The sequence below is a fragment of the Equus przewalskii genome, chromosome 1 (genome assembly GCF_037783145.1).
Source record: "Equus przewalskii isolate Varuska chromosome 1, EquPr2, whole genome shotgun sequence".
In the NCBI taxonomy this organism is placed as follows: domain Eukaryota; kingdom Metazoa; phylum Chordata; class Mammalia; order Perissodactyla; family Equidae; genus Equus; species Equus przewalskii.
In genome coordinates, this window is record NC_091831.1 from 168,952,581 (window position 1) to 168,980,550 (window position 27,970).

General features: G+C 41.3%; 1 protein-coding gene across 21 annotated transcripts in view; it reads left to right on the forward strand.

Annotated features, from left to right (window-relative positions):
• The window catches only part of AKAP6 (A-kinase anchoring protein 6), a 503,988-nt gene that overhangs the window by 227,144 nt on the left and 248,874 nt on the right, over positions 1 to 27,970 (forward strand). For all 21 annotated transcript variants that reach the window (XM_070587794.1, XM_070587721.1, XM_070587757.1 and 18 more), the window contains one exon: positions 15,520 to 17,286. In XM_070587794.1, the coding sequence (XP_070443895.1) occupies positions 15,520 to 17,286 (1,767 nt within the window). The remainder of the gene's footprint in view (positions 1 to 15,519; positions 17,287 to 27,970) is intronic.

The following is a 27,970-nucleotide window of genomic DNA, read 5'->3' on the forward strand; positions in this document are numbered from 1 at the left end:
TCAACTCACACCTGGTAGTTTGCACAGATACCACCCATAGTTGATGGTGCTAACCTGGCTTCCTCTTCCTCATTCAATTATTTGATAAATATTGATTGAGTACTTTCTGTGTGCCAGGTTCCAGGTGTTAAGAATATAATAGTGATGAAAACATGGTCTTTGCCTTTAAAGAGCTTAGAGTCTAGTGGGGGATAGGGAGAAGTGGACAGACATTAAGGCCAGACTGTGATAATTCTACATGATGCCACTGGAGGACAGAGAAGGGCACCTAATTTAGACGACAGGAAAGTCTTTCCGGAAGTGTGAGTCTAACCTGAGATTTGAAGGAGAAGTAGGATTGGACTTGTAAACGAAGGTAGAAAATGTTCTAACAGAGGAGTGGCATGATCAAAGATCCAGAGATAAGAGAGAGAGTGACAGACTCAGAGAGCTACAGATAGGACTGGAGCAAAAAGTTCAAGGGACCAGGAAGCGGGATTTGAATTAATGGATAAGAGGAGGTCAGAGCATGAGGATGAAAAGCCATAGTAAAAAGCCATATAAAGAGAATTGGACTTTACTTTGAGGACAAAAAGAATTTGTTCAAGGAACAGAAAGGATTAGATTCATGCTTTAGACAAATCATTCTGGATGCAGTTTTTCAAATGGACTTTAGACTTTTACACAACCAATATATTTAAATTTTTTGTATTTAAGAGTAGTTTAAAAAGTTAGTTGTTGTTGGGAGGTGGCCTGGTGCTGTAGTGGTTAAGTTTGGCTGACTTCACTTCGGCTGTCCAGGTTTGTGGGTTCTGATCCCAGGTCCAGACCTACACCACTCGTCAGCCATGCTGTGGCAGTGTCCCACATATAAGTAGAGAAAGATTGGCACGGATGTTAGCTCAGGGCTAATCTTCCTCAGCCAAAAAAAAGAAAAACGAAAAAAAGAACACTGTAAATTTGAGTCCAAGTGAACTCTCCTATTCCCAGATAAAATTGACATATATTCATAGAGCGAAGCATTGTGCTAGCTAAGCAGGGGCTATATGTGTGTGTGTGTGTGTGTGTGTGTAGATAGATACCATATACAGATACATAGAGCATGTGTGTAAGTATATAGTACCTTGGCTCTTGACACCCAGTTTAGTGGTCCAATCTTGGTTTTGTGGAAAATATATATTACACAAGTTTATAAGGCATAAATATATAAGATTAAAAGACATTATAATGTGTTGCATAATTAACTAATTACTAATTTATTAATCTTTCAGTGGCTCCAACATTATCAACACAAAACAAATCTGTGCCTATTCTCATGAATTATTTATACTTGTTGGTTATTGTTTTCATAATAAGGTGCTCTTGCTGTGGCAAATTCCCCGCAGGCCCTAGAAGTTTACGGGAATCAGAATTACTGGGTTTACTTCTAACTGGAAGTCACGTTCTTTGTTTTCATTTAGCTTTCCCTGTTGTTGTGGTGGTGAGGCAGGTGATTAAACTTTGGTGGAGTCCTTTTTTTTTTTTTTTTTTTTATTAATGTTATGATAGATTACAAGCTTGTGAGATTTCAGTTGTACATTTTTGTTAGTCATGTTGTGGGTACACCACTTCCCCCTCCGTACCCTCCCCCAACCCCCCCCTTTTCCCTGGTAACCGCCGATCAGATCTCCTTCTCAATATACTAATTTCCACCTATGAGTGGAGTCATATAGAGTTCGTCTTTCTCTGACTGACTTATTTCGCTTAACATAATGCCCTCGAGGTCCATCCACGTTGTTGTAAATGGGCCAATTTCGTCTTTTTTTATGGCTGAGTAGTATTCCATTGTGTATATATACCACATCTTCTTTATCCAATCATCAGTTTCTGGGCATGTAGGCTGGTTCCACGTCTTGGCTATTGTAAATAATGCTGCGATGAACATAGGGGTGCAACGGACTCTTGAGATATCTGTTATCAGGTTCTTAGGATAGATACCCAGTAATGGGATGGCTGGGTCATAGGGTATTTCTATTTTTAACTTTTTGAGAAATCTCCATACTGTTTTCCATAGTGGCTGTACCAGTTTGCATTCCCACCAACAGTGTATGAGGGTTCCTCTTTCTCCACAACCTCTCCAACATTTGTCGTTCTTGGTTTTGGATGTTTTTGCCAATCTAACGGGGGTAAGGTGATATCTTAGTGTAGTTTTGATTTGCATTTCCCTGATGATTAGCGATGATGAACATCTTTTCATGTGTCTATTGGCCATACTTATATCTTCTTTTGAGAAATGTCTGTTCATGTCCTCTGCCCATTTTTTGATCAGGTTGTTTGTTTTTTTGTTGTTAAGCAGTGTGAGTTCTTTGTATATTATGGAGATTAACCCTTTGTCGGATAAGTGGCTTGTAAATATTTTTTCCCAATTAGTGAGCTGTTTTTTTGTTTCAATTCTGTTTTCCCTTGCCTTGAAGAAGCTCTTTAGTCTGATGAAGTCCCATTTGTTTATTCTTTCTATTGTTTCCCTCAACTGAGGAGTTACAGTGTCCGAAAAGATTCTTTTGAAACTGATGTCAAAGAGTGTACTGCCTATATTCTCTTCTGGAAGACTTATTGTTTCAGGCCTAATCTTTAGGTCTTTGATCCATTTTGAGTTTATTTTGGTGTGTGGTGAAAAAGAATGGTCAATTTTCAATCTTTTGCATGTGGCTGTCCAGTTTTCCCAGCACCATTTGTTGAAGAGACTTTCTTTTCTCCATTGTAGGCCCTCTGCTCCTTTGTCGAAGATTAGCTGTCCATAGATGTGTGGTTTTATCTCTGGGCTTTCAATTCTGTTCCATTGATCTGTGGACCTGTTTTTGTACCAGTACCATGCTGTTTTGATCACTGTAGCTTTGTAGTATGTTTTGAAATCGGGGATTGTGATTCCGCCGGCTTTGTTTTTCTTGCTCAGGATTGCTTTAGCAATTCGCGGTCTTTTGTTCCCCCATATGAATTTTAAGATTGTTTGTTCAATTTCTGTGAAGAATGTTCTTGGGATTCTGATTGGGATAGCATTGAATCTGTATATTGCTTTAGGTAGTATGGACATTTTAACTATGTTTATTCTTCCAATCCATGTACAAGGAATGTTTTTCCATCTCTTTATGTCATCGCCTATTTCTTTCAAGAAAGTCTTGTAGTTTTCATTGTATAGATCCTTCACTTCCTTGGTTAAGTTTATCCCAAGGTATTTTATTCTTTTCGTTGCGATTGTGAATGGGATAGAGTTCTTGAGTTCTTTTTCTGTTAGTTTATTGTTAGTGTATAGAAATGCTACTGATTTATGCACGTTAATTTTATACCCTGCTACTTTGCTGTAGTTGTTGATTATTTCTAATAGTTTTTCTGTGGATTCTTTGGGGTTTTCTATGTATAAGATCATGTCGTCTGCAAACAACGAGAGTTTTACTTCTTCGTTACCTATTTGGATTCCTTTTATTTCTTTTTCCTGCCGAATTGCTCTGGCCAGCACCTCCAGTACTATGTTGAATAGGAGTGGTGAAAGTGGGCACCCTTGTCTTGTTCCTGTCCTCAGAGGGATGGCTTTCAGCTTTTGTCCATTGAGTATGATGTTGGCTGTGGGTCTATCATATATGGCCTTTATTATGTTGAGGTACTTTCCTTCTATACCCATTTTACTGAGGGTTTTTATCATAAATGGGTGTTGGATCTTGTCGAATGCTTTCTCTGCATCTATTGAGATGATCATGTGGTTTTTGTTTTTCATTTTGTTGATGTAGTGTATCACGTTGATTGACTTGCGGATGTTGAACCATCCCTGTGTCCCTGGTATAAATCCCACTTGATCATGGTGTATAATCTTTTTGATGTATTGCTGTAATCGGTTTGCCAAAATTTTGTTGAGGATTTTTGCATCTATGTTCATCAGTGATATCGGCCTGTAGTTCTCCTTCTTTGTGTTGTCCTTGTCAGGTTTGGGGATCAGAGTGATGTTGGCTTCATAGAATGTGTTAGGGAGTTCTCCATCTTTCTCAATTTTCTGGAACAGTTTGAGGAGAATAGGTATTAAGTCTTCTTTGAATGTTTGGTAGAATTCTCCAGAGAAGCCGTCTGGTCCTGGACTCTTGTTTTTGGGGAGGTTTTTGATTACCGTTTCTATTTCCTTACTTGTGATTGGTCTATTCAGATTCTCCATTTCTTCCTGATTCAGTTTGGGGAGATTGTAGGAGTCTAGGAATTTGTCCATTTCTTCCAGGTTGTTCAATTTGTTGGCATATAGTTTTTCATAGTATTCTCTTATGATCTCTTGTATTTCATTGGTATCTGTTGTGATTTCTCCTCTGTCATTCCTGATTTTATTAATTTGCGATTTCTCTCTTCTTTTCTTGGTGAGTCTGGCTAGGGGTTTGTCAATTTTGTTAATTCTTTCGAAGAACCAACTCTTTGTTTCATTGATCCTTTCTATTGTCTTTTTTGTTTCAATATCGTTTATTTCTGCTCTTATTTTTATTATTTCCCTCCTTCTACTGACTCTGGGCTTTGTTTGTTCTTCTTTTTCTAGTTCTGTTAGGTGTCGTTTGAGGTTGCCTACGTGAGCTTTTTCTTGTTTAGTGAGGTGGGCCTGTATTGCGATGAATTTCCCTCTTAGGACTGCTTTTGCTGCATCCCAAATGATTTGGTATGTCGTGTTCTCATTTTCATTTGTCTCCAGATAATATTTGATTTCTTCTTTAATTTCTTCAATGATCCATTGTTTGTTGAGAAGCGTGTTGTTTAGTCTCCACATTTTTGCACCTTTCTCTGCTTTTTTCTTGTAGTTGATTTCTAGTTTAATAGCGTTATGATCAGAAAAGATGCTTGATATTATTTCAACTCTCTTGTATTTATTGATGTTTGCTTTGGTTCCCAAAATATGGTCAATCTTTGAGAATGTTCCATGTGCACTTGAGAAGAATGTGTAACCTGCTGTTTTTGGATGAAGTGTTCTATATATATCTATTAAGTCCATCTGGTCTAATTTTTCATTTAATTCTATTATTTCCTTGTTGATTTTCTGTCTGGATGTTCTGTCCATTGGTGTTAATGGTGTGTTGAGGTCCCCTACTATTATTGTGTTGTTGTTGATGTCTTCTTTTAGTTCTATTAAGAGTTGCTTTACAAATTTTGGTGCTCCTGTGTTGGGTGCGTATATATCTATAAGTGTTATGTCTTCTTGGTGGAGAGTCCCTTTTATCATTATATACTGTCCCTCTTTATCTTTCTTTATCTGTTTTGCTTTGAAATCTACCTTGTCTGATATTAGTATAGCGACACCTGCTTTCTTTTGTTCATTATTAGCTTGGAGTATTGTTCTCCATCCCTTCACTCTGAGTCTGTGTTTGTCTTTGGGGCTGAGGTGTGTTTCCTGGAGGCAGCATATTGTTGGATCTTGTTCTTTGATCCATCCTGCCACTCTGTGTCTTTTGATTGGGGAGTTCAATCCATTTACATTTAGAGTGATTATTGAGACGTGGGGGCCTACCACTACCATTTTGTGTCTTGTTTTCCGGTTTTCTTCAGTTTCCTTTGTTTCTCGTCCCATGGTTTAATCTGTTCTGATGTAGAGCTGCTACTCTCTGTTGTTGTCCTTCTACTTATCTCCTCTGCTCTTGGTTTTGTAGCCCCTTTCCTTTTTTGGATTTTTCAGGAATGAGGGTTTTCCTGAGGATTTCCTGAAAAGGAGGTTTTGTGGCAATGAACTCCCTTAATTTTTGTTTATCTGGGAAAGTTTTTATTTCTCCATCGTATTTGAAGGATATTTTCGCTGGGTAGAGAATTCTCGGCTGTAGATTTTTGTCCTTCAGATTTTTGAATATATCATTCCACTCTCTTCTAGCCTGTAAAGTTTCTGCTGAGAAATCTGCTGATAGCCTGATGGGGGTTCCTTTGTAGGTTAGTTTCTTTTGCCTGGCTGTCCTTAATATTTTCTCCTTGTCGTTGACTTTTGCTAGCTTCACTACTATATGCCGTGGAGTTGGTCTTCTTGCATTGATAAAGTTTGGAGATCTATTGGCTTCTGTCACCTGAAGATCCATCTCCCTCACCAGATTTGGGAAGTTCTCAGCCATTATTTCTTTGAATAGGTTTTCTGCCCCTTTCTCCTTCTCTTCTCCCTCTGGTATACCTATAATCCTTACGTTGCATCTCCTAATTGTGTCTGATAATTCTCGGAGAGTTTCTTCATTTCTTTTAAGTCTTGCTTCTCTCTCCTCCTCTGCCTGCAACAATTCTATATTGCCATCTTCCAAATTGCTAATTCTTTCCTCCATATTATCGGCCCTACTGTTCAGAGCATCTAGATTTTTCTTAATCTCCTCTATTGTGTTCTTCATTTCCAATATTTCTGTTTGGTTCTTCTTTATCGTATCAAACTCTTTTGTAACATAGCTCCTGAACTCGTTGAGTTGTCGGTCAGAATTCTCTCTTAACTCATTGAGAATCCTAATGATGGCTGTTTTGAAGTCATCATCATTTAGGTTATATATCTCATTTTCTTTGGGATTGTTTTCTGTGTATTTGTTACTTTCTTTCTGTTCTGGAGATTTAATGTATTTTTTCATATTGCTTGATGATGTTGATTTGTGCCTCCGCATGGAGATAGAGTTTAGTTGCTCCTTTCACTTGTTTCAGCTGCTGCGGTGGGGGGAGCAGCTGTTTATACTTCACCAACCAGGAACCCTGTCCGTAGTTGCTAACTGGGCCTGGGCCCCTCTTCGTAGCCACAGTGGCCCTTTGGATTCCCTCCTCTGCCGTGGGGGCCGTCACAGGGGGGCTTCAGGCTGCAGGTGCCTACTGTTGTTGCCCACCTAGATGCGCTCTCTCCTTGGGGTCTGCAACGGTGTTATGGGCTTTTCCAGCGGCCAGGGGTGGGATCACTTATATTTGTCACTCTGTTGCTGTCGGCACCCACCAAATCTCACTTGTCCTCTATGGGTCGCAGGAGAGCTATTGGCATCTTCTACAGTCTGTGGTTAGTACACCTAGCTATGCTGCTTTTGCCCTGGGGTCTTCCAGCCTTGTGGCTGGCGGCTGGGTGCCTTCTACTGGTGCTGTGCAGAGGCTTTCCCTAAGGCTGCTGTGAGCCTGTAGGGTTTCCCCCTAGGCTACTAAGCTGGGTCTCTGGAACTCTCTCCAGCCCCAGTCCTCTCCGAGATCTCCGGCAATCCCTAGCCTCACGGGGTGGGCAACGGCAGCTGGGGGTCGCCCCGCCCTCTGGGATTCTCTCCGGGCCTCTCCCGGAGCCGTGAGTGCTCAGCGTGGCCCCTCTGCTAACGGCAGACAGAGAGTTTTGTCTGCTGCCCGGGCGGAGCTCCGGCGCTTCCCCTCCGGGTCACCGAACCGGCCTTTGAAAGTTCCCCCAGCCCCGGTCCTCTCCTCTCCGAGATCTCCGGCAATCCCTAGCCCCACGGGGCAGGCAACGGCAGCTGGGGGTCACCCCGCCCTCTGGGCTTCTCTCCGGGCCTCTCCCGGGAGCCCTGAATGCTCAGCGTGGCCCCTCTGCTAACGGCAGACAGAGAGTTTTGTCTGCTGCCCGGGCGGAGCTCCGGCGCTTCCCCTCCGGGTCGCCGAACCGGCCTTTGAAAGTTCCCCCGCCCTGGTCCTCTCCCAGATCTCCGGCAATCCCTAGCCCCACGGGGCGGGCAACGGCAGCTGGGGGTCGCCCCGCCCTCTGGGCTTCTGTCCGGGCCTCTGCCGGGAGCCCTGAATGCTGGGCGTGGCCCCTCTGCTACCGGCAGACAGAGAGTTTTGTCTGCTGCCTGGCGGAGCTCCGGCACTTCCCCTCCGGGTCGCCGAACCGGCCTTTGAAAGTTCCCCCGCCCTGGTCCTCTCCGAGATCTCCGGCAATCCCTAGCCCCACGGGGCGGGCAACGGCAGCTGGGAGACCTCCGTGCCCTCCGTGTCTCTCTCTGGGACCCTCTGGGCGCCCCGAGCACCAGGCTGGGTCTCCCCGCCAATGGCGGGGAGAGACTCTCCCCGCGGGCTCAGGTGTGCAACTCCAAAGTTTCCCTCTGCGTTTAGGAGTAATTGCGGGGGGTTTAGGTAGGGTTCTGGTCACCTGTTTCCACCGTCGCTCCTCTGTTGTGTTCTCGCTCCTGCCCTAGATGTGTGTGGATCCTCTGGGGGCGTCCGTTGGAAGAAAGCCGCTTGCGGGTACTAGGCTGCCCGTCGGGGTCGGAGAGTTTTCACCTATTTCCACATCCTCCCGGAGGAAAGTCCATCCGCCTTCCGATGTATAGTCGCGTGGGTGTCTCAGATGTCCTGAGATGTTGTCTGGATATCCTTTGTCAAGCGATAAGTGTCCAAATAATTGTAGACTCAAAGGGCGAGAGACAAAGAGGACTACTCACGGCGCCATCTTGGCTCCACTCTGGTGGAGTCCTTTTTTTAATCATAGGGTGAATATGCAGGTGTGTGTTAGTCCCCGCCTGCCATTCCCCCAAAGTGGGATCCCTAGAGGGTCCTTGATTAGGACTCTTGTGGCATGGGAGACCACAAAGAATCCCAAACTGGCCAACTCTGCCCTGAATCGGGTATCCCTGAGGTGTATGCTGCTGAGGTGGAGATGAGAGATGGGAAGTCTTGTCTGAACTCTGAAGAGATCTCTCCTTACATATCTACCTGGCGTCCCCAATGTATACATTATTGTTTTGTTCCTCCTCATATGTTCTGGGGTTCTGTCCAACATCCAGTATTGATCAGTCATCAGATCTGCCCATTTTCTACTACTAGAGGGGGCATTAGAAATTCATTGAGTCAAACCAATTCACTTTACATATCTATTATTCATTCAATAAACATTTACTGATCCCCAACTCTTTGTGGTAGAGCTCGGGATATAGCAGTGCTCTAGGGTTTATTGTTACCATTGTTGGTATAGTTTTGTGGAATACATTCATGAGGCGCTTATTTGAACTTTTATCATTCACGAAGTGGTAGTCCAGGAAATGATGAAAAGCAGTTGAGGCTAACTGACTGCTACTGGCCACTGTTTTCACAGCTATGTTGCGAGTTTACATTAAGTAGTATCCATTATGGTTCTGACAATGTGAGCTCAACAATTATTTATGGATTTGATTGGAAGCAATTTAGTACATTTTCATGTTTGGAAGACAGTCTTTAATCCTGTTGTAGAGATGCAAGAATATGTTGTATGAGGGGTAAAGGAACAGTGGATTCTCAGCCATCTGCTTTGTGGATATTTTTTCTATGAACTGAGTGCTATTACCATCCTTCCTGAAGCTGTGGATTCCTGATCCTGTTTCTTTGTGCGTCTAGTGTGACTCCATGAGAACATTTCAAAGACTGCTTAGTTTTATTTGTTTCTGCCAGCACACTGGGACTGTGGAAAACAGGAAGGGAATTAGGATAAAATTCTCAGCGTTATCAGAATAAATTCAGCTGTGACAGATCTGTAGAATGAAGAAGGAAATGGCATAATCATGCTGATAAGGTAGCATGGCAGACGCCCTTCCAGCGAAGGTGAATCCATTTTTCTCTTTTTGGAAGTCACTTGGGTTTCAGAGTGACATTGAAGAATAAGTTTGAGAGTCAAGAAAGCGGCAAGTTCTCTCTCTTCTTGCAAAAACAAAACGTATGAGTTTTATTCTTTTTTTTAAACATGGAGCAGACCATATCTTGTAAACAAATTGGCAAACACCTTACTAAAAACAAAAGCAACCAACCAAATAAAAAACACTTTAAGGCAAAGCTCAACATTGTGCAAAAAGTGTGTTATACTGAAGTTTTCCACATTTCAGATACAGTGACAAGCATTTTATATTTATTGTTTCATTTAGTAAGGCAAGTAAGGGGCATTAAAAATAGTTTCATTTTATAGATGGAAAAAGCGAATTTAAGAGATTAAATAAATGCTTAAGGACCTAAATCTAGGAATAATTAAGTAAAAACAAAACAAAACCAGCTCTTAAGTGATCTCTATTGCAATAATAATAATTCTTTCCTCCCTCCTTCCCTTCCTTCCTGCTTTCCTTTCTACCTTCCCTAAATATTTACTGATTTCCTGCCATGCATAAGGCGCTGGCATTCAAAGATGAGTAACACATGTTAGGAATCACTTTCCTGATCTCATTAGACCCTCCAACAGTTTTTCGAGGCAGGCAGGATAGGTGCTGTCATCCTTATCTTACAGCTGATAGCTTGTACGCATCTTACAGATGAGAGGATTGAGGTCGGGAAAGGTCAGGGCACTCAGGTAGTGGTAAATATTAATAATACTAACACCGTAGCAAACATCAGTTAAGAACTAGCCAGATGCCAGATGGTGTGGTAGCACTTTACCTGAATGACACCTACTCTCTCTGTGGGGGAGCATTGGTGCTCCCAGGGCACTCACACCACAGCAATTTCTGTGTTCTTCCATAGCCCTCATCATGGAGCAATTTATGTTATGACAAAGTATGTGCTAGATTTGAAGTGCATTGGGGTTGGCACCAGACAGTCATCTCTGTATGTCCCATGGCACCTAGTTCATATCAGTGTCTATAAAAGTCTGATGAGTTGAATTGAGTTGAATAATGCAGATAATCACTACTTTAGGTGTAGAAGAGGATTAATCAGGGAGATTAAGTATTTGACTCTCAATTTCAGTAGAAAATGAAAATTCTTAAGAATTTTCTTATACTATAGTAAAATATACTATGTAGTATACTTATAGTATAAATATACTACATAGTATATTTATATAGTATAGTATAGTATAGTATATAGTATTTACACTATAGTATAAATGAAAATAACGGAAGATTTTTGTGTGTTTTCCCCATGCCCGTCAGAAACTAAACTTCGCTTTGCTTCCCGTTTCCCTGTCGTTGCGTACTCCTCCCAGTCCTCTGCTGCTCTCTTGGATGCCTTCTAAGCGTAGAATCCTATGTGGTAGAACTGAAAGGAATCTGAGCAGGAGTCTAGCGTGTGTGGGCAGAGGACTCTGGGGGTCCACGGCATTCTGGCAAGAGGTCCATGAATGTGTTCATTAGTGATTGAGGCATAACAAATACCACGCAGTGAGATTAGGGGAGGTGGGGAGAGAGGGACGTACAAAATTTTTATCATACCATAATTAAAACAGCGAAATTCTATTTCCAACTCTCTCCTCAGTAAGAATACCGTATCAGGGCACCAAAGTGACCCTGAGGTAGCAACAGACACTGAACAACCTTGGGGCATTTTAACAGAAGATCCTCAAATCTCGAAATGCTGAGTATTAAATCTCATGTTCAGGTGGTGGCAAAATGTAGTGTCAAAAACAGGAAGATCTAAGAAGGCATTGGGAGCTAGAGCTTCAGTTAACTTAATTATAGGTGAAGATCAAAGCCAAATTTCTTGTTTCAAATTAGGAGAAAAAATAAAAAAGGTTTCCTTTATGTCTAAGACAGCATTGAAGTCAGCAACAAAGTGACTAAATTACTTATCAATAAAGAGAAACTTAAGAGAACTTTCTTTTTTTAAAATTACCTCTGCAAATCGGCCAGCCCAGTGGTGTAGCCCTTAAGTTCGCACACCCTGCTTCAGCCGCTCAGGGTTTGCTGGTTTGGATCCTGGGCGCAGACCTATGCACTGCTTATCAAGTAATGCTGTGGCAGACGTCCCACATATAAAGTAGAAGAAGATGGGCATGGATGTTAGCTCAGGGCTAATCTTCCTCAAAAAAAAAAAAAAAAAATTACCTCTGCATGGTGAAATCTAGAGAACTACTTTTGAAGAATACTCTTAAATAATAACCAACTGTGTTAAAAAATATATATGGGTAGATGCTTGTCACTTGGTCTTTAGGACATGAAATGGATGCACTATGTGTTATGTTTTGTTTTGTTTTGTTTTTCATGGGGGGAGTTTTTTCACATTAAATAATGCAGTCTAAATTAAAAATAATTATTCCTGAGTAACAATCAGCCATACACAGAGACACTTGGCCTGTCTGGGAACCGGACTGGGGGGCTCCCTTTGGAGCATTGTGTCTTTGAGTATGGTATTGTCTTTTCCAAATAAAGGACTGGCTAGAGATCCTGAAGACTTAGACAAAGGCAGCCATACTCTATTATCTGAGATGTAGTCTCAGGCCATATATTCATCCAACATTATTTATTGAGCACCTGTTATTCTTGAGCAAGACAGTATTCCTGGTCTTAAGGTTGTATGACCGCCAAAATGGGACCAAATGCATTCTCAGGGCCGTGGAGTTCCCTGCCGGTCCAGAGGAAGCAGCTGACACTTTTAGGAGTCTAATTTTTGCCTGAACTCTCAAATTTCTTTTTCTCTACCCAACATGGACATACTTTTCCTTAGTGCCTCTTTAACCTCACCTAAGTAGCTGCAGTGCTGTGCCATTATGATAAAAATGATATAAAATAAGCAAATTTCAATGAGCTAGTAATTTAAATACCAACTTATGGGATAACTTTGAAACTTAATCATCATTTATAATACTGTTTTGGTAAAGGAGTATGTTCTGAGTACTGGAGCAACCAAATTAAAAAAATTTTTTTTAATACAACCTGCTTTTAAATTGGTAATTTCCATATTACTCTCTTAAAAATTGCATAAAGTGTGACTTTTGTTTGGCTGACTAATTCCTTGGTGTTTTTGGCCACTGACTTTGTTATTTAAAAATCGTGGTCCAGGCATGAAACACAAAAGTCATGCAATTCCATTTAGACCTTTTTTGTTGAGGTTGGCAGTTAATATTGATTTCTCATGTTTTGTGATGTAATTTAGCATAGAGATACCTCTCATTTTGATGAAACTTTCCCCTTCGATATACTTGATTAGTAAAAATAATAATGTAATAAGTAATAAGACTGAACACCTGTTGGTGAGCACCTGTCTGTGTGCTAGACTTGTGTCTTACATGTATCCTCTCTTTTAAGCCTTACAACAGCCCTATGACATGACTTATCATTTCCTTTTTACAGATGAAGGAATTGAGGCTACAGCTCATGGTCACATGGCTCCTTAGTGCTAGAGCTAGAATTTGTCTCTGAGGCTTGGGCTTTTAATCACTGAAGTCAACTAAAAATACATAATCAGAGGAAAAAATTATGAAGGCATAGATACATTCTAAAACGTCGTCCTCCATGCAGCATGCATTCCTTCATTTATTCAGCAGCTGCGTCTCCGAATGCTTACTCTGCAGATCACTGTGCTAAGTGCTGCAGGCATCTTAGTGAGTCAGCCACTTTCTATTGATTTATTCCCTCCTTGTGCTTACAAGCTGGTGAGAGAAACAAATTAATCACATAATCACAATAGTGTTTATTTACAAGTTGAGATAAAGGCTTAAAGGAACAATAACATAGTTTTATGAGAGCTCATGAGAAAAGAATCTGAGTAAGTGGGGATGTGGAAGAAGTGACGCTTGGTCTGATGTCTGCCTGATGAAGAAGAGTCAACTTGTCAAAGAAGTGTTGTAGGTAGGAAGCTTTCTAGGAAGAGGAAATAGCGTGGGCAAAGGCCCTGAGTCAGGAGGAACACAGTGTGTTCAAAAGCTGAAAGGAGGACACTGTGGCTGGGTGCAGCCAAGGAAGGGAGAGTGGCGTGAAAGAGGTCTCTTTATGTCTGTCCTTGGAGGGGTTTGGGTTTTTAACCTAGAAGCAGCAGGAAGCTAGTAAAGGACTTTAAGCGGAGAAGCAGCAGTGTCAGATTTGCAATTTGTAAGGTTGCTCTGGTGGCAATGTGGAGAACAAACGGGAGGAGAGGGGATGTCAGTTTAAAATAATATTCAATGAATCAGAGAAAACGATGGTGGGGAAGTCCGAACGTAGACTCTGGGTCAGATGCCTCTGTTCAAGGCCTAACTCGGCCCTGAGCTGAAAGGCCTTGTGCGAGTTATACTCAGGCTCCACTTATGTAAAACAGGGACAGTGGCATAGACCCCAGAAGAAAGTTATTGTGAGGATTAAATGAAAAAGTAATAGTAGTAACCAACCACCCCATTTATAGATGAGGAACCTGGGGCTTAGAAAGTTAAATGAGGCTTTTCATCCTAATCGCTTATCTGGATGTTGTGAAGTGAGAATGAGGGGAGTAGGAGATACAGGCAAGGTGAAGGAGTGAAGGGGAGAACATCACAAAAACAAAACGAACAAATGAACAAAAAGCCCGATGTAAGGTCCTGGAGAGACCTGATCTTGGGATAACCTGGTTGAAAGGACACAAGGCCCAGCAGCCACGTGAGGTCCAGCTTCAGTTTGCTCACTCAGTCCCTCCTCCAGGAGAATGGAGATCTGGGGATACAACGACCCTTCCCTTTTCCATTTCCTACCTTCATCTCCGAAGGGGCTGGGCGAGGCCAGGCTGTCTTTCAGCCTGGTAGGCAAAATAGGATTCCCAAACAAGTCATCAGTCAAAAGTCTCCCCATTTGTTGTGTGATATCAGAAACCGCATTAGTAATGAGACAATAACCTTAATCACGTCATTAAAGATTAAAAATTAAAAAGACTTACTAGTAATGCTATTTTTTAGCATAGGGGACTTCCAAATCAATTTGGCCTGCCTCCAGTGATAAATAAGGGAGGGGGCTCTTGGTATCTAAGATACACTAATGGCGGGGGAGGGGTGCGTGCAGAGGAGGACCTGGGGGCTAAGATGAGAAAGTTTGACTCAATTTTCTCCAAGATTACCTGTGTTTACCTTCAAAGGGTGGGGACAAACAGAAGCTGGTCTTGAACTGTTCTGTCATGTATTTGCACATTCAGTAGTTCACCTTCCTGGATTTGTGAATACGTATTTAACATGACAGACTTAGTATAATTAATTATTTGACTAAATATATTTATTAAGCATCTACTGTGACTAGCCACTGTGGTAGGTGTTGGAGTGATAGTGATAACTAAAATAGACATTTGTGGAGAGTTTACTCTTACATTACTTTGTTCCCAGAAATTTTATTACTTAAGGCATCACTTAAGAAATGCTTATTAATGCTATTTTTAAAATAGAAAGTTAAGGGGCCGACCCAATGGTGCAGCGGTTAAGTTCCCACGTTCTGCTTCTGCAGCCTTGGGTTCACCAGTTTGGATCCCAGGTGTGGACCCACTTGTCAAACCATGCTGTGGCAGGTGTCCCATATATAGAATAGAGGAAGGTGGGCATGGATGTTAACTCAGGGCCAGTCTTCCCCAGCAAAAAGAGCAGGGTTGGCAGCAGGTGTTAGCTCACAGCTAATGTTCCTCAAAAAAAAAAAATTAATTAAAAAAATAAAATAATAAAAATAAAAACATAGAAAGTTAAGGCAAGAATGGATATTTTTGGCTTGACCTTGACCATTTCTATCAAGGCTCTATCCACCAGATCAAAGAAAGATCCTTAAATATTTAAGAACAGGAGACTATATAAAGCAATACGATAATTGATTAATACGCCTCTCTGTATGTCAAACCAGATGCCATTGAGACCGAAGCATTTTTGACCGTTATAGTGGCCTCTGCTGAGATTTCATTTGAATAGCAGTTGAGTGTAATTGATGTTATGTTTACTGAACCCCTTGCCATTGTCTGTTTCAGGGCCGGCTTGATTCTCTGACGGAAGTGGATGACTCAGGACAGTTAACTATCAAATGCTCTCAAAATTACTTGTCTCTGGATTGTGGTATTACTGCTTTCGAACTGTCTGACTACAGTCCAAGTGAAGATTTGCTCGGCGGCCTGGGTGACATGACCTCTAGCCAGGTCAAAACCAAACCCTTTGACTCTTGGAGCTACAGTGAGATGGAACAGGAGTTCCCCGAGCTTATCCGAAGTGTTGGGTTACTGACGGTGGCTGCTGACCCCGTCCCTTCCAACTGCAGCGAAGCAGTTAGTGGGGAGGCGGCTCAAGTGTCTCTTCCAGCAGAGGACAAAGGTGGACGTGAGGAAGACAATACTTCCACAGTCGAGGAGCAGCCAGGCTTGCCGCCAGCGACGTCACCTTCCCAGGAAGCTCTGACAAATGCCATTCAGCCCTCTTCTGAGGCTGCGAAGCAAGAATCCAATTCCTCCTCTCAGCTTGGGGCAAAGAACCAACAGCCTCTTCCTTGTGACAATGCCACCCCGAAGCGATCCATCAGAGATTGCTTTAATTATAACGAGGACTCTCCCACACAGCCCACATTGCCCAAGAGAGGGCTTTTCCTTAAAGAGGAAACCTTTAAGAATAATCTGAAAGACCCTCATGGAAAGAAGAGGATGGTTGATCTCAAGCCCGAGATGAGCAGAAGCACCCCTTCCCTGGTGGACCCTCCAGACAGATCCAAGCTCTGCCTGGTGCTGCAGTCCTCCTACCCCAACAGCCCTTCTGCTGCCAGCCAGTCCTACGAATGTTTGCACAAGATGGGGCATGGGAACCTTGAAAACACAGTCAAAAGTCACATTAAGGAAATCTCTTCCAGCCTGGGAAGGCTTAACGACTGCCATAAAGAGAAACTTAGACTGAAAAAGCCACACAAGACCCCAGAAGAGGTGCCTCCGTGCCAAACGCCTAAACGCGGCACCGGTTCAGGCAAGCAAGCCGAAGACATAAAGAGCTCAGTAGTGCCGAATGGAATTCCTGCAGGTCCTTCCCAGGCCAGAGAGGGGCCAGAAACAGATTCCACTTCCTCATCCTCCCTTGAGCCGTGTCATCAGAGAAGTTGGAATGCCAAATTGCCAGTGCAGTCAGAAACATCCAACTCACCACCTTTTACTCAAAGCAGCGAATCCTCTGTTGGCTCAGACAACGTCAGTTCTCCGGTACCCCTTCTTTCAAATCACAAAAGCAAAAAAAGTTACTCCTCCTCCCCAAGTCATGTCACCCGGAATGGTCAGGTCGTGGAGGCCTGGTATGGCTCTGATGAATACCTGGCACTGCCCTCTCATCTTAAGCAGACGGAAGTATTAGCTTTAAAGTTGGAAAACTTAACAAAGCTTATGCCTCAGAAACCCAGAGGAGAAACCCTTCAGAATATTGATGACTGGGAACTGTCTGAAATGAATTCAGATTCTGAGATCTATCCCACGTACCAGGTCAAGAAGAAGCATTCGAGGCTAGGCAGGGTGTCTCCGAGCTCGTCCAGTGACATAGCGTCTTCACTCGGGGAGAGCATTGAATCTGGGCCCCTGAGTGACGTGCTTTCTGACGAGGAGTTGTGTATGCCTCTCTCTGGCACGAAAAAATACATCGATGAGAAGTCAGAGAGAGCTTCCTCTTCTGAGAAAAATGAGAGCCATTCTGCTACAAAATCTGCTTTAATTCAGAAACTGATGCAAGATATTCAACACCAAGACAACTACGAAGCCATATGGGAAAAAATAGAGGTAAGCTGATCTTTTCTTAACCTGAATGATTTCTTACCTGATTTTTGGAATGAATACTGCGAAAAGGTCAACTCCTCCCCACCCCATTATAAAATGTGTTGCTACTTTTGATAAACTTACCTGATTTCCCCAAGAAAGAAAAGAGAGAGCACAATGGTCACTGCACTGTGACAGAGTGCATCACTAGGAACTGTCCTTGTCACTGCGTTAGCCTGATGGGTCCCTGTCTGGTCGAGAATTCTCTCTTGATCCTGCTCCAGCCTAACACGGCTCTGATGAATGGTGATGCCCTTGGATGGAGAACAAAATAAAGTAGAACAGTAGCTGTGCACACAGCAGTACCTCAGGAACGCATGAATGCAATATTCCAGTTACCCTCAGTGCTTTCTGATTTGTTTGTTCTAATCCCAGAATAGCTGCCCCACCTCCAGTGTTAACTTCCTATAGATATAGACCAAGTGTTTCTAACTTTTTGAGAATCTCTGTTTTTCTTCAATCTTCCTCCTCTTTGAGGAGGAGCTACCTATACTTTGTACCGTTCACGGGCTCTGAGATGGGGAGTTGATATTTTGGGTAAATCTGTACTTTTAGAACGAATTATTAGATATGATGAAATCTTTGAGGACGGACGTCAAATTTCTTAGGACTGAGCTCCATCATATAAGCTATGATTTAAGACACTGGACAAAAGTATAGTGCGTATGGACAGAATAACCTGGAAGAAGAAGATGAAGGTACATAAAACAAAGAGGGAAAAGTAAACGGCAATATATAATAATAATAACATATGTTAATAATTGCTTTTACTAAGTATTTGTGCATCTGGACCTCACAACAATCCTCATATTACCCCATTTTATGGATGAGGAGACTGAGGCTGTGAGAGAGACCAGGCAGTCTGCTCTAGAACTTGTCCGACTAGTGAAGTGCCCCCACGCCTCTCCGTAAAGAAGTGATCGGATGTACTGCATGTAAATGGTCTAGCTCTGTAGAGAAGAGAAATAACGGCAGTGGAGCTAGGATTTACCTGGGAAGCTCTTGTGAAATGTCAAGCCTTCAGTGGGGCTTTGAAGGCTATGCCAGGATGTAGACAGATAGAGAGAAGGAAGGTGGGTATTTCAGGCAGGAGGGCCACAAACTAAAACGCAAAGGTGGGGATTGGGGATGAGCACAATATGGGAGTGCACCGAGAGTTGTCCAGACTAGAAGGTCTGTGATCAGAGAGCAATGACAGTTTCTAGACATATAATAGACCTGGTTGCTGCATGGCCTTGAAGGCCTGACCAAGGCAATTAGAATTTGTCCACCTGGCATCCATGGAGTCTTCTCAGAAAGTGGCTGAGAGTAGTAATACAACCCATAATTATTAATGCTTCTTGAGGTCTTGTTTTGTGCTTGGCTCTGTGCTAAGTGCTTTACGTGCCTTATTTTACTTAAGTCCTGGCAAGCAGGAATGTTTTACATGAAGAAGCTAAGGCAGAACATGATTAGGAAACTTACTCAGGGCATCACAGCTAGTAAGTGCAGAGCCAGAATTTGAACCTGGAGCCAGCATCCTTAAAGCAGTGTAGGCCATAGGCTCCAAAGCCTTTCTGGAAGGTTTAATTGACAGTAATGACAAAGATGGTCTTAGGAGCCATGGTGGTGACCAGATCCTTTGGCAGCCAATCTAAGGGACTGCTGTGATGTGGGATGGGCGAGGACAGGGTGGCTGTTGAAGAAGTGAATGGGATCTGGAAAACTGGTTCGAGGCCTTGCTCAGTCATTAAAACCTGGAGTGGCCAACAGCTAGTCATGCTCCATTCTGGCCTTGTTTCTTCTTTTATAAATAGACAGATTTTAAGCAGATGATGGCTACGACACCAGCTTCCAACGAGAGCATGCTTTATTTCTGTAATTCTACAAAGATGAAGCCACCTTTCCAGCCTTTGGGGACTGGTGTATCTTTAACGGAAGGAAACATGTGGATGGGTAGCTGGCTTGAGGTGGAGGTGAGGCAGATAATTCTTTAAAAAATATTCATTGATATTGAGTGTCTGATGAAACTTTTAAGAGAAATTGTCATGTAGGCAGTTGGAAATACTGTCCTGGAGTTAGGATATGAGGTGAAGGCTAAAAGAAGATCAAGGCCCTTCCTCCATCCAGACTCCTTTCACTGCTTCAGGTGAGGGCAGCTGCCAACCCCCCAGGTCCATTGACCTTGGATATCACACTCTAGCTTTGACCTCCTCCGTACGGTGACCCAGACGACCTATTCTACCTGCAAAATACAACATAATAAGGGGGTATTATTAAACATCTTCCTTGTACCAGGCATCTACTAGGCACTTTACCCACCGTAATTCTCTCATAGGATTATGACCTCCTATGATTACAACAGTTGTTGTTCTCATAACAACCCTCCAAGGTAGGTTTTATTATCCTAAATCGACCACTTCTCTTCCCCTCCAGTGCTCACCATCATCTTAGCCACCATCACCTCCTGCTTAGATGACCGCAGCAGCCTCTTAACTGGTCTCTGTTCTTTCATCCTGCTCCCACTACAGTCTGCTCCCAACACAGCAGGCCAAGTGATCCTTTTGAAACACCTGAGGTCATGTCACCCCTCCGCTCAAAACCGTGCAACAACTCCCATCACATTCAGACGCCTGACACGGACCAGTCCTCTGATTTGCTCTCTGACCTCATTTCCAGCTGCTCTTCCCCATGATTACTTCTCTCCATTCCCACTGGAAGCTGGCATGCCCCTGCCTTTAGGACCTTTGTCAGTTCCCTCTGTCTGTACCCTCTCCATCAGAGGCCCTCATTTCTAATTCCTTTACCTCTTCTGAGTCCTTGCTCAAATGTTAACTTCTCAGGGAAGCCTACCTTGACTATCTACTAAAAGGTGTAAGCTGACCTCTTTTTCTTTTTTTCCTACTGCTCTCACCATATTCTGTCATTTTATATAATGCTTTTATTTAGTATGTTTGTTATTTTTGGTTTGTCTCGCCTTGCTAGAATGGGAGCTCTGTGAGGGCAGGAATATTTATCTGTTTAGTTTGCTAATGAATCTCATGTACCTAGAACAGTGCCTGGTACGTAGTAGGTGCTCAATAAAGACTACTGAATGAATGACTCCCCATTTTAGAGTGGGGGAAGTAGAGTTCAGAGAGATGAAATCACTTTTCCTAAGCTGCACAGCTAATGAGCCACAGAGCCAGGCTTCAAGCCCCATCTGCTTTGCTTCTCCCACTGGATAATCTCTTGAGAACAGATGAATTCCCTGAGAAAAGGAGGATGGATGGAGAAGAGAAAAGGGTGACAACTGAGATCCAAGTTGTAGCCCAGTTATGAAGCAGGAATATGGAAGAGGCCCTGCTGTGGGGCCGTGAAGGCACCAAGAGGCTTCTCGGATGTTAAGTAAGTGAAGGGAGAAGAGATGTTCAGTAAGACAGGCGTTAGCTTCGTTCTTTGCAAAAGGGAGATCAAGAAGAATAAGGACAAAGAAAAAAAATGAACTTTAGATTTGTTTGAAAGAGTCAATGAGGACCTTAGAGAAAAATGGACTTAATGAAAGAGTGGAGGTAGATGCTTGATCATAGGTGATTAAGAAGTGACAGAGAGGGCTGGCCCGGTAGCGCACCGGTTAAGTGCGCACGTTGTGCTTCGGCAGCCCAGGTTTCCCTGGTTCAGATCCCAGGTGCGGATGTGGCATGGCTTGGCACGCCATGCTGTGGTAGGCGTCCCACATATAAAGTAGAGGGAGATGGGCACGGATGTTAGCTCAGGGCCAGTCTTCTTCAGAAAAAAGAGGAGGATTGGCAGCAGTTAGCTCAGGGCTAATATTCCTCAAAAAGAAGAAAAAGAAGTGACAGAGAATCATTCCTAATAGCTCAACGAATTGGGTTTTGAAAGCAACATGAGAAAAGGGACAATAGTTGAAAGTAGAGTCAAATAAAAGTTTCTTTAAAAAAAATTAAAGCTGAAAATAAACTCAAAATGGATCAAAGACCTAAAGATTAGGCCTGAAACAATAAGTCTTCCAGAAGAGAATATAGGCAGTACACTCTTTGACATCAGTTTCAAAAGAATCTTTTCAGACACTATAACTCCTCAGATGAGGGAAACAATAGAAAGAATAAACAAATGGGACTTCATCAGACTAAAGAGTTTCTTCAAGGCAAGGGAAAACAGGATTGAAACAAAAAAAACAGCCTACTAATTGGGAAAAAATATTTACAAGCAACTTATCTGACAAAGAATTAATCTCCATAATATACAAAGAACTCACACAGCTTAACAACAAAAAAACAAACAACCTGATCAAAAAGTGGGCAGAGGACATGAACAGACATTTCTCCAAAGAAGATATAAGTATGGCCAATAGACACATGAAAAGATGTTCATCATCACTAATCATCAGGGAAATGCAAATCAAAACTACACTAAGATATCACCTTACACCCGTTAGATTGGCAAAAATATCCAAAACCAAAAGTGACAAATGTTGGAGAGGTTGTGGAGAAAAAGGAACCCTCATACAATGTTGGTGGGAATGCAAACTAGTGCAGCCACTATGGAAAACAGTATGGAGATTTCTCAAAAAGTTAAAAATAGAAATACCCTATGACCCAGCTATCCCACTACTGGGTATCTATCCTAAGAACCTGAAATCAGCAATCCCAAGAATCCCATGCACCCCTATGTTCATTGCAGCATTATTTACAATAGCCAAGATGTGGAACCAACCTAAATGCCCTGAAACTGATGACTGGATAAAGAAGATATGGTATATATACACAGTGGAATACTACTCAGCCATAAAAAAGGACCAAATTGTTCCATTCGCATCAACATGGATGGATCTTGAGGGTATTATGTTAAGCGAAATAAGCCAGATAGAGAAAGACGAACTCTATATGACCCCACTTATAGGTGGAAGTTAACATATAGACAAGGAGAACCCATCGGTGGTTACCAGGGAAAAGGGGGGGTGGGGGGAGGGCACAAAGGGTGAAGTGGTGTACCCACAACATTACTAACAACAATGTACAACTGAAATCTCACAAGGTTGTAATCTATCATAAACTTAATAAAAAAAAATTAAAGCTGATTTGAAGGCAGAAATAAAAGACTCAGTAGCAAGAGAGCTTGAGGTGGCTAGAGAGACTATAAATGTGGCACATGCTGAGATAAGAACTGAGTGTGTGTGGAACTTGTGGGAAGAGTACTGGCCTGATATAAAAAGTTATAAAATACTGAAGAATACGTCCTGCTTCTGAGTCCACCTCTACCAAATAGAGAGTGGTGTGTTTCCTCCTCCCATCACAAGGCATACAGCCATTAACCTGTGAGGGATTCTACAGAGCTGTGACGGAACCCCTGGGAAAACAGCTGCATGATGAGCACCTTCGATGCCTTGTAGGTTCCTGTCATTCCCACTCCTGATAGTAGGAATGGTTTTGTTAATGGGAAAGATTTCTTTTTAATGTGTATTTTTAAAAATTTTATTGAGGTCATAATAGTTTATAACATTGTGAAATTTCAGTTGTACATTATTACTTGTCTGTCACCATATATGTGTGCCCCTCTACCCCTTAGGCCCACCTCCCCACCTCCTTCCCATTTGGTAACCGCTAATCTATTCTCTTTGTCCATGTGTTTGTTATCTTCCACATATGAGTGAAGTCATATGGTGTTTGTCTTTCTCTGCCTGGCTTACGTCCCTTAACATAATACCCTCAAGGTCCATCCACGTTGTTGCAAATGGGACAATTTTGTCTTTTTCTATGGCTGAGAAGTGTTCCATTCTATATATATATACACCACATCGTCTTTATCCATTCATCAGTCCGTGGGCACTTAGGTTGCTTCTATGTCTTGGCTATTGTGAATAATACTGCATTGAACACAGGGGTGCATGAGTCTCTTTGAATGGTTGATTTTAAGTTCTTTGGATAAATACCTAGTAGTGGCATAGCTATTTTTAATTTTTTTGAGAAATCTCCATACTATTTTCCATAGTGGCTGCAACAGTTTGCAATCCCACCAGCAGTGTATGAGGATTCTCTTTTCTCCACATCCTCTCCAACGTTTGTTATTTTTTTGTGTTGGTAATTACAGCCATTCTAACAGTTGTAAGGTGATATTTCATTGTAGTTTTGATTTGCATTTCCCTGATGATTAATGACGTTGAACATCTTCTCATGTGCCTGTTGGCCATCTGTATATCTTCTTTGGAAAAATGTCTGTTCATATCCTCTGCCCATTTTTTGATTGGGTTGTTTGTTTTTTGTTGTTGAATTGTATAAGTTCTTTATGTATTGTAGAGATTAACGCCTTGTCAGATACATGATTTGCAAATATTTTCTCCCATTTAGGGGGTTGTCTTCTCATTTTGTTCCTGGTTTCCTATGCCTTGCAGAAGCTCTTTAGTCTGATGAAGTCTTATTTGTTTATTTATTTATTTTTTTGCTTCCCTTGCCAGAATAGACAGTGTATTCAAAAAGATCCTTCTAAGACCAATGTCAGAGTGTACAACCTACATTTTCTTCTAAGAGTTTTACGATTTCACATTTTACCTTCAAGTCTTTAATCCATTTTGAGTTAATTTTTGTGTTTGATGAAAGATAATGGTCTACTTTCATTCTTTTGCATGTGGCTGTCCAGTTTTCCCAACACCATTTATTGAAGAGACTTTCCTTTCTCCAGTGTATGTTCTTAGCTTCTTTGTTGAACATTAGCTGTCCGCAGATGTGTGGTTTTATTTCTGGGCTTTCAGTTCTGTTCCATTGATCTATGTGTCTGTTTTTGTACCAGTACCATGCTGTTTTGATCACTATAGCTTTGTAGTTTATTTTGAAGTCAGGGATTGTGATGGTTCTGGCTTTGTTCTTCTTTTTCAGGACTGCTTTAGCTATTTGGGGTCTTTTGTCACTCCATATGAATTTTAGGATTCTTTGTTTTGTTTTCATGAAGAATGTCTTTGGGATTCTGATTGGGATTGCATTGAATCTGTAGATTGCTTTAGGTAGTGTGGACATTTTAACTATGTTTATTCTTCTAATCCACGTGCATGGAATATCTTTCCATTTATTTATGTCATCATCAATTTCTTTCAATAATGTTTTATAGTTTTAATTGTATAGGTCTTTCACCTTCTTAGTTAAATTTATTCCTAGATATCTTATTCTTTTTGTTGCAATTGTAAATGAGATTGTATTCTTGAGTTCTCTTTCTGGTACTTCATTATTAGAGTACAGAAATGCAATTGATTTTTGTAAGTTGATTTTTTACCCTGCAACTTCACTGTAGTTGTTGATTATTTCTAGTGGTTTTTCAATGGATTCTTTAAAGTTTTCTATGTATATGAAACCACGTCATCTGCAAACAGTGAGAATTTCACTTCTTCACTGCCAATTTGGATACCTTTTATTTCTTTTTCTTGCCTAATTGCTCTGGCCAAAACTTCCAGTACTATGTTGATTGAGAGTGGCAAGAGTGGGCACCCTTGTCTTGTTCCTGTTCTTAGAGGGATGGCTTTCAGTTTTTCCCCATTGAGGATGATGTTAGCTGTGGGTTTGTCATATATGGCCTTTATTATAATGAGATACTTTCTTTCTATACCTATTTTATTGAGAGTCTTTATCATAAATGGATGTTGGATCTTGTCAAATGCTTTCTTTGCATCTGTTGAGATGATCATGTGGTTTTTATTCTTCATTTTTTTAATGTGGTGTATTACATTGGTCGATTTGTGGATGTTGAACCATCCCTGCATCCCTGGTATAAATCCTGCTTGATCATGGTGTGTGATCCTTTTAACATATTGCTGTATTTGGTTTGCTGATATTTTGCTGAGGATTTTTGCATCTATGTTCATCAGTGATACTGGACTGTAATTTTGCTTCTTTGTGTTGTCCTTGTCTGGCTTTGGGAGCAGGATGGTACTGCCTTGTAAAATGTGTTAGGAATATGGAGGATGTTGAAAATGTGTTAGGAAGAAGTTCTGTCGTCTTCAATTTTTTGGAATAGTTTGAGAAGGATAGATGTTAAATCTTCTTTGAATGTTTGGTAGAATTCTCCAGAGAAGCTGTCTGGTCCTGGACTTTTATTTTTTGGGAGGTTTTTGGTTACTGTTTCAATCTCTTTGCTTGAGACTGGTCTATTCAGATTTTCTATTTCTTCTTGATTCAGTTTTTGGAGGTTGTATGAGTCTAAGAATTTATCCATTTTTTCTGGATTGTCCAATTTGTTAGGATATAGTTTTCCATAGTATTCTCTTATAATCCTTTGTATGTCTGTGGTATCCATTGTAATTTCTCCAATTTCATTTCCAGTTTTATTTGTTTGAGTCTTCTCTCTTTTTTTCTTAGTGAGTCTGGCTGAGGGTTTGTCAATTTTGTTCATCTTCTCTAAGAACCAGCTCTTAGTTTCATTGATCCATTTTACTGTTTTTTTGGTTTCAATTTCATTTATTTCTGTGCTAATTTTTATTGTTTCTCTCCTTCTGCTGACTTTGTTTGTTCTTTTTCTAGTTCTACTAGGTGTAGTTTAAGATATCTTATTTGAGGGGCTGAGTGGTTAGGTTCACATGCTCCACTTCGGCAGCCCAGGGTTTCGCTGGTTTGAATCCTGGGCACAGTCATGGCACTGCTCATCAGGCCATGCTGAGGCAGCATCCCACATGCCACAACTAGAAGGACCTACAACTAAAATATGCAACTATGTACTGGGGGGATTTGGGGGGGGGAAAAAAGAAGATTGGCAACAGTTTTTAGCTCAGGTGTCAATCTTTAAAAAAAAAAAGAGCATCAAGTTAAAAATTAGAGGAGAGCCTTTAAATTGAATAAATGAGACATTCAAGGGACATCATTCAAAGTTGAAAAATGAAAGTGTATTCTTCAGGTAAATTTTTTAAAAAAAAGGTTTCTTATTTGACACATCAATGATACCACACTGCTAGTGGCAGTCATTAAAGAAATATGTTGTCCTGAATTTTCTATTCTTTTCTTTTCCTTTTTTTCATTGTGGTAAAAAATACACAACATAATATTTGCTGTCTTAACCATTTTTAAGTGTACAGTTCAGTAAAGTGTATTCATATAGTTGTGAAACAGATCTCCAGAACTTTTTCATCTTGCGAATCTGAAACTTTATGCCCATTAAACAAGAACCACCCTTTCTCCCCTCTGCTCCAGCCCCTGGTAACCACCATTCTGCTTTCTGTTTCTGTGAATTTGACTACTGTAGATACCTCATGTAAGTGGAATTGTGCAGTATTCGTTTTTTTGTGGCTGGCTTATTTCACTTAGCATAATGTCCTTAAGGTTCATCCATGTTGTGGCATATGACAGAATTTCCTTCCTTTTAAGGCTAATAATATTCCACGGTATATTTATACCACATAATGTTCATTCGTTCATCTACAGATGGATATTTGGCTTGCTCCCACCTCTTGGGTACTGTGAATAGTGCTGCTACGAATATGGGTGTGCAAATATCTCTTCAAGACCCTGCTTTCAATTCTTTGGGGTATCTACCCAGAAAGGGGATTGCTGGATCATATGGTAGTTCTATTTCTAATTTTTTGAGGAACCTCCATACCATTTTTCATAGGGATTGCTTCATTTTACAATCCCACCAACAGTGCACAAGAGTTCCAATTTCTCTACATTCTCACCAACATTTGTGATTTTCTGCTTTTTTTTCTTTTTTTTTGATGATAGCCGTCCTAATGGGTGTGAGAGGATATCACGCTGTGGTTTTGATTTGCATTCCTCTGATGATTAGCCATGTTCAGCATCTTTTCATATGCTTGTCAGCCGTTTGTATATCTTCTTTGAAGAAGTATCTATTCATGTCCTTTGCCCGTTTTTTGGTTGGGTTACTAGAACTTTTGTTAATGAGTTGTAGGAGTTCTTTATATAGTCTGGGTATCAACCCCTTATTATATACATGATTTGCAAATATTTTCTCCCACTTCATTTTCCATTTCCATATTTTCGCTGGTGATTGGATCCTTTGATGCAAAATAGTTTTTAAGAACGGTGTAGTCCCATTTGTCTGTTTTTGCTTTTGTTTCTTGTGCTTTTGATGTTGTATCCAGGAAATCATTGCCAAGTCCAATGTCATGAAGATTTTCCTCTATGTTTTCTTCTAGAAGATTTATAGTTTTAGGTTTTAGATTTTACTTTTATTTTAGCTCAGTGCAATTACCTCTCATGTTTTAAGGATCTCACCGCAGGCTTTCATGTAAGATAGGACACAGCTTCAAGGCTAGAGCCAGGTCATCTTCTGGGATTTGTCTCTTAAAAAAAAACTTGGGAGTCACTCTTTTTAAAAAGTCCTGTTTGACCATTATTTAATTGATTTGAGATTTGAATAAGTTGTATTTGAAACACAGCTATATCTTTCTTTATTCAACCCCAGAGGAACTTATAATCAAGGGCTGTTACAAATTCAGTTCTCTCTTGCTTTTGATGTTTCTTTATACCAACCATGTACCAGTTTTCCTAGTGTTGGTGGAATGATAGTCTGCTCTTAGGTGTTGATAATGATCTCTTAAGAGCATCCTGTCAGATAGGAGATATTTTAGAGTCACTAGATTCCACCCTTCTTCACTGGCATTTCATTTCATATGCACCTTTCCCTATGCTAATCTTTACCTTCACAGTTGCTAGTCTTCCTCTTGTCTCTGAAT